Genomic DNA, 7,542 nt, shown 5'->3' with positions numbered 1-7,542 from the left:
ACATTGCAAAACCTCAATGATCCTGCCAAGATTTGGAATGTGAAGGATATTCTCATTGAATTCAATAAAAGAGGGTACCTGGACAATCAAGGTATGAGTGGTGAAGGTCTCTGACTTTTTGATGCTAATTAGATCTGTAGGTCGCTGGTCAGCAAAGATAGATTGTTCAAACCTGAAAGCACCACATGTCACCCACCAAGCTGGTGGCAGAAGCAGCACAGAAGATCTAATGGCCAGATTCATGAATCAAGTAGTGGATGTGGCACTTGAATTGGTGAGCGAATCACTCATTCATCAGACATGGAGTTCAGACTATTGCCAGAAGTATCTCCCTGGATGTGCTGAAGAATGCAAGCCTGACATTATTCTGGTGCCCTATAACCCATTGCAACCTCTTGTCCAGGATTGGCGTCAAGCTGTCTCCTGTGTCAAGATGAAGCAGCACAGTGTCAATGTGCAGAAACAGGAATGGTTTGATGAGACTGCCAAGCACACAAACACAATCTGGGGCTGTTAGGATGCCCATACCTCCATCATAATGTTGCAGTAACTTTGGCAAACAGTTTGCATTTTCATTCTTTGATCATAGAGGTGCTGTTTGCCTGGATATGCTAAATACAGTGGCTCAAAAAACTGTCCACATGTTTTTGCATTTTTTACTATTTACAATATTGTGTGAGAATACATAAAGACCTCAGTGACATGCTAATACCATATTGTAGTGCTGCTTCAGGGCTTTGGATTGAGCACCACATTGTGAGAATCAGAGGAGATATGGTGGAGATACAAGGCTTACAAAATCATGACTCATGTGGACAGTTTTTTGAGCACATATTAAAACTATATAAATCATCATTTATGACACCATAACAATCATGCCACCATTAAATAAATTATAAAGTGGTGTCATTATGTCATTTTAAAACCATATCTAACTATACAAACCAAAAATTTCCATATGTCATGGTTAGCCCTCCTATCAGTAGAGGTGAGCTTGGATGGACGCCCTTCACAGAAGTTTTCCTTGTCTGTGTGACTTTCTTTGATGAACTTGGCCACAGTGGACTTGGATACTCCAGTTCTAGAGGAAATTTGACAAGCAGAGAGGCCAGAATAGGAAAGAGAGAGGATATTATCCCTTTGAGCAGGGGGGGTGGCTTTCATAGTGAATATAACCATGACATATGGAAATTTTTGGTTTGTATAGTTAGGTATGATTTTAAAATGACATAATGACACCACTTTATAATTTATTTAATGGTGGCATGATTGTTATGGTGTCATAAATGATGATTTATATAGTTTTAATATGTGCTCAAAAAACTGTCCACATGAGTCATGATTTTGTAAGCCTTGTATCTCCACCATATCTCCTCTGATCCTCACAATGTGGTGCTCAATCCAAAGCCCTGAAGCAGCACTACAATATGGTATTAGCATGTCACTGAGGTCTTTATGTATTCTCACACAATATTGTAAATAGTAAAAAATGCAAAAATATGTGGACAGTTTTTTGAGCGACTGTATAATGGATGATAAGGAGGAATACTTGAGGCTTGTGTTGTACCTATCACTTGCTGATCCTGGTATGTTGTCTGTTCACATTTATATCAACTAGCACTTACAATGCACAATGGCAGGTTGTCATATCCTGTATGCCAGACATAGATCCCATCATATTCCACGCTTTCCGGACCTATTTCCGGACCCCATATCTGACTCATTCCTGGATCCCCTATCCTGTCCACCCTATGCACATTCCATCCAGCAAGACATCCAGACTTTACCTCCTCTCGGATTCTGGACTACATCCACCACCTCGCATATCTCAGTCCTGTTTCTGCCCTGCTTTCTGGATCTCCAGATCTCCAGACCTCCGGATATTAACTGTTACTATCTCTGGACCTATTCCCACCCTCTATCCAAGATCCTGCGCCTATCCCCATTTAGGCATCTCCGCCTTTCCAGTTCTTGGTTATCTCTGTTTCCATCTTGCTGATTGATCCTTGTACTAGTTTCATCTCCAAGTTCATTTACTTATGTTCCATCTTACTTACCAATGTGTTTCCACATGCTCATACATAGCCTTACTCTGTTGCTTACTGATCCTCTCAGATATCCTCTAGTATATAACCCCTGTACAATTCCTGTAGAGTCTTCAGTCTGAATATCACCTTAGATCTGCCCAATCACCTTCCAGACTTCAGTCCATCTGAGTATCATCCTTTTCTGTAAGGCCTAGGGATGGATTCCCTAGGCTGGAATTCTGGACCTTCAGATTTGTTCCCTGTGTCTCTGTCCCAAGTCTAGGGATTGCTTCCCTAGGCTGGAGTCTTGCCTTTCCAGCACTTATCCTCTCTCCGGACTTTGGTCCACTTCCTGTCTCTCCAACTCTACCTAAGGGTAGTCTACCTCTGTTTGCTTCTACATTGGACTCTGTCTGATGTAACCCCTATTCCTTCTGGACCTCCAGACCTCCTGTCCTGTGCACCTCTGGGCATCCTGTCCTTTGGATGTTCCACCCTCCATACCTTCGGACATCCTGTCCTCCTAACCCTCAGACATCCTGTCCTCTGGACCTTCAGTCCTCCTGTCCTCCATATCTCTGGATATCCTGTCCTCCTGTCCTCCAGACCTCTGGACATCCTATCCTTCCATCCTGTTTCCTGTAGAAGTACTACCTTGCAGTGGGAACTCTCCTGAGCACTTCCTGCATTTCTCCGGAACTCTCCCACACTCCTCCAGACATTTCCTGCACTCCTCCAGAAGTCCTCTAGCACTCTCCACCAGAGTAGCCAGCCTCCGGAAGTCCTCCAGACTTTGTTGGACCATCATCAGACTTCCTCTGAAATGAAGGGCACATACTCAGGCAAGGGGCACAGTGTACGAGCTGAGGCCAAGCCCCTCTAAGTCAGTCTCTCTCTCCTTTGAGCATGGTTCTTAACAATTCCATATGCTCTCTCTATTCCAGCTCACATGCCCTCTCCCAATACTCCCCCTCAATGTCCTCCTGTTCTACATGCTCCCTCTATTCCAGCTCACACTCCCTCTCCCAATACTAAATGTCCTCCTGTTCCACTTTTTGATGCAGCATCTACTTCCATGGTCTCATCACAGCCAGATGTTCCACATGCTTCCTCCCCACCACCTAATTCATCTCTGCCATCACGTGGAGGGCAGGGAACAGGTAGACCTAAATGCAGGGGACATGGTGGTGGTGGATGCAAATGTACTACTGAAACTATTACTGGGGAGTCACCTTTAACTGCTGCCAGTGGTCAGCCGCCCTCTGATTCAGTCTCTTCTCACCTATGCAAATGCACCCTTACTAGTTCAGCTCAAGATATACCAGCTGATAACCCACTGAAGCAACTTGCTCGCTATGTGCGCAAGGTCCACATCAAGCCCAAAGATGTGGTGCAAAGTCTCCAAGTCAACATTGCAGGCTATGGGTCTCCAACAACGGATGAGGATCTGGAACAATTTGCAGATAAGGGTGGAATCTATGAGTTGACAGTCTGTATTGACAACCATCTTCTTACTCCAATGCTAATTATGTTGTGTGTGTAGGGCACTTGCACTTGGATGGCCATTCAGATGATGCTCACTCAATGACCAGGTACAGATGCCATTCAACATGAGATAGTCCATGATCTGGAGAGCTACTATTATGTCATCCTGACACTTGCCTTCATGTTTGATGGGCTGTACACATTGAAAAAAGTTCCAAACACTGACATGGCAAGTGAGGCAGAGATGTGGCTTCATAGGTGGCTTAAAAATACCATTGAGATGGAGATTTGGCAAGAAGCAGTGGAGAAACAGCACTATCCTGGTACCAATGCAGGGTTTTCTATGGTGGAGGGGCTGTTAGGTGAGGACTGGGCTATCGAGCCCATGAAGACAATGTTGAAGGAGATGAGAGAGCATCTTTTCACTAATGCTGCACCAACCCACTCAGGAATGCTCAACATCATCACCAATGCCCTTGTCAAGATATGTACAAATCCTGATCTTGCCCATCTTTACAAACCTCAGAAAATGACGATGGAGTGGGCAAAGGCAACTGGTGGCAATGGGGTTCCCAGCCACTCTTCCATCCTTCCTGCACTGTGAATGAATTTGCTGTATGTTAAGAACCATGTTGCTCAAGGGAGAGAGAGACTGACTCAGAGGGGCTTGGCCTCAGCTCGTACGCTGTGCCCCTTGCCTGAGTATGTGCCCTTCATTTCAGATGAGGTCCGATGATGGTCTGACGAAGTCCAGAGGACTTCCGGAGGCTGGCTATTCTGCTGGAGAGCGCTAGAGGACTTCCAGAGGAGCCCGGGAGAGTTCCGGAGGAATGCAGGAAGTGCTCAGAAGAGTTCCCACTGCAAGGTAATACTTCTACAGGAAACAGGATGGAAGGATAGGAGGTCCGAGGGTCTGGAGGACAGGAGGACAGGAGGGCAGGATGATGGAGGACAGAAGGACAGGATCTCCGAAGGTACAGAGGGCAGGATGTCTGAAGGACAGGAGGACAGGATGTCCGAGGGTTAGGAGGATGGAACGTCCAAAGGTATGGAGGGCGGAATGTCCAAAGGACAGGATGCCCGGAGGTACAAGAGACAGGAGGTCTGGAAGGAATAGGGGCTACATCGGACAAAGTCCAATGTAGAAGCAAACAGAGGTAGACTACCCGAAGGTAGAGTCAGAGAGACAGGAAGTGGACCAAGGTCCAGAAAGAGGGAAAGTGCTGGAAAGGCGGAGCTCTGGCCTAGGGAATCAATCCCTAGGCCTGATGGGTAGGACAGACTTAGGTGGACCAAAGTCCAAGAGAGGATTGGGCAAGTCTAAGTTGATATTCAAACTAGGGAACTACAGGAGTATCTACAGGGGTTATATACTGAACAATATCTGAGGGGATCAGTAAGCAAAGGAGCAGGGCTATGTACGAGCATGTGGAAACACATTAGTAAGTAAGATGGAACATAAGTAAATGAACTCAGAGATGAAGACTCATACAAGGATCAATAAGCAAGACGGAAGAAGAGGTAACTGAAAGCCAGAAAGCAGAGAATGCCTAAATGGGGATAGGTGCAGGATATCGGACAGAGGGTGGGAATAGGTCCGGAGCTAATATCCAGAGGTCCGGAGATCTGGGGATCCGGAAGACAAGGTGGATACAGGACCGGAATACAAGAAGGTGGATATAGTCTGGAATCCAAGACAAGGTGAAGTCTGGATGTCTTGCTGGATGAAGTGTGCATAGGGTGGACAGGATAGGGTTGTATAGATCAGGCTAGCAGTGAGGATCCGGAGGTCTGGAGCTCAGGGGTAAATCCGGAGTGTAGTCGATCTTGCTGAGGTGTGGAGCACAGCGGAAGGGGATCTGGGAATGAGCTGGATATGAAGTGGGGTCTGGATGTAGGCTTGGAAGGCGTGGGAATATGATGGAATGTGGGTCCGGATTGTGGGATATGACACTGTATCATAAGGAGTGTCAAGATCCAGAACTCAATCTCTTTGCATGCATGCCCTGTTCCCTAGTGCAAGAATGCAGGGTTATGCCAGGCACCTCATCACAGGCCAACAAACCCACAGGAGGGAGGACAGCAGATCGCATGAAGGTGATGACAGCACAGGTCACCCTTAAACCACTTTACTCAGACTGGATGTCTTGAATTTATCTGATTCACTTTGAACACACATGCTTACATTATCATTATGGATAGCCTTCTATTTCTTCATGGTATCTCTATGCATACTGAAACTTGGTCATGTTGTATTCACAATGTTCAGAGCTACTTTACATGATTCAATGCAATTTCTATTTTGATCACAAACAGACCTGACCTAGATGCTCCCCCTAGACAAATTCCCTGTCCTCTTGTTTGAATATGGTTTCACTAATTTCTAATATGGTGTCCAGCAGACATATTTCAACTGAGGTGCCAATGCTTTATAAATGCCTTAACAGACCACCTCCATCATTGATGACACCAATATCAGCACTACCACCAATGCAGCATTCAGAAAACAGTGTATGTTACATGATGTTGCTGGAGGTGTCTTTGAGCCTTTTTGGCTTGAATTTCCTCACTGTGATATTCATCTGGCAATTACGTCTGATGTCCTACACCAGCTCTACCAAGGCGTGTTTAAACATATGGTAGAGTGGTGTCAGGAACTTATGGATGAAGAAGAACTGGACCAGAGGCTACACACACTTCCTTCATGTTTAGTACTGATAAGCCTCCAGCTCTGCTCCACATTTCATGTTGTTGATAGAGTCATGCATTATTCAGGTGTAGCATGGAGCCCAGACTGTGGCGCCAATGTTACAGCCAAATCAGCAGGACTTTGGGCTGATGTTATCAAGGTAAATATTGTCTCTACTCTTGTCCCCTGCACTCACACTGGTATAATCTAGAGTATCCTGGCTGCAAAGCCTTTTAAAAATAGAGGCTGGCCACCCTATGATTTGATGTGCGAGCTCCTGCCCTCGAAGGCAGTTGGTAGCAGCTCTTTCTACCATCTTCAATACAATAGTTTGTTGTAGTTGGGATTGAGAGTTGGAATCATAATCATCAAAGTGTTGTGTTGAGCATGATGAATGGCATGCTGTGCGAGATTAGCATATGGGTTTGATGGCTGATGAATCTTGCTAATGAGGTTCCCGATCATGCACTCCATGGTCCACTGTGAAGGACCCTTTTTTGCAACTTCATTAGCATAGTGTCTGAGAGCGTGAATGCTCTGCTGTATGAAGTGAATCCATTTAAGCCTGCGCTGGTGGTAGAATTCCTTGATGAATTCCACTAATAATCTAGCAGCAACTTGAAGCTCCTCACATGTGATGTTGTGCTGTGAAATTATGCGAACTGCATGGTCAAGTTTACAGAAGTGTTGCCAGTAGGGAAGTGGGAGGACATTGTAAAGTACCAAGGGGCCTATCCCATATAAGAGGAGGGTGAATTCCCATGGATGGCCTTTCCAAAATCTTTCCAGACATTTCTGGTAAGAACTGCCCACCACAGAGGGATCAAGAGGTCAGGAATGTTGAGGGAAATAAGGTGCATGATGTCCGACATCTGGATGGGCGCAAGTCCAGGGCTGTCAGCAGTTCCTAGTGCTAGCAAAGGATGGGAGATGAAAGTCATGTTGCACATCACATCCCATACAGTGAGTCCTGATCAAATACAACCCATATCAATATCCAACAGTCAGAGGCCTTGGATTTGTAAAGTTGCGCACCATCCTTGTCCTTGATCTTGCCTTCTGCAACAGCCTGAATATAGTCACTACCATCAATAAAATCATTCCAGGATTGTTGGTGTCTGTTCTTGTGTTTGCGCTCTGCAAAGATTTCATTAGTGCAATAATGCATCTTGTGGGCACTCTGTGGATCTCAATATAGCGCCTGTAGCTGGGGGCCAATGAGGACAGTGACAAATTGTTTGTGAGGGGTCTTGACTTTGCCAGTGGTTTGTGAGGGGTCTTCATCATCTGACATTGAGGAAAATCGCATGCCACATGCCATATGCCTCTATCATCAAGATC

At 45.6% G+C, this 7,542-nt stretch overlaps 2 protein-coding genes across 2 annotated transcripts; one reads left to right on the top strand and one right to left on the bottom strand.

Moving 5' to 3' along the window:
• Nucleotides 1-6,058: 6,058 nt before the first annotated feature.
• Nucleotides 6,059-6,220, top strand: BJ212DRAFT_1218035 (uncharacterized protein; the record flags this gene model as incomplete). Its single annotated transcript, XM_041329332.1, has 1 exon — nt 6,059-6,220. A coding segment is annotated over one exon (162 nt), but the record flags the coding sequence as incomplete, so codon positions are not given.
• Nucleotides 6,221-6,519: 299 nt separating this feature from the next.
• BJ212DRAFT_1291935 (uncharacterized protein) lies at nt 6,520-6,864 on the bottom strand (the record flags this gene model as incomplete). The annotated part of the gene is made up of 1 exon (XM_041332124.1): nt 6,520-6,864. A coding segment is annotated over one exon (345 nt), but the record flags the coding sequence as incomplete, so codon positions are not given.
• Nucleotides 6,865-7,542: the final 678 nt, after the last annotated feature.

The sequence above is a fragment of the Suillus subaureus genome, assembly GCF_016647635.1.
Source record: "Suillus subaureus strain MN1 chromosome Unknown BJ212scaffold_373, whole genome shotgun sequence".
NCBI classification, from domain to species: Eukaryota; Fungi; Basidiomycota; class Agaricomycetes; order Boletales; family Suillaceae; genus Suillus; species Suillus subaureus.
The sequence above is the reverse complement of the archived record's forward strand: the minus strand, read 5'-3'. Positions and strand labels throughout refer to the sequence as shown.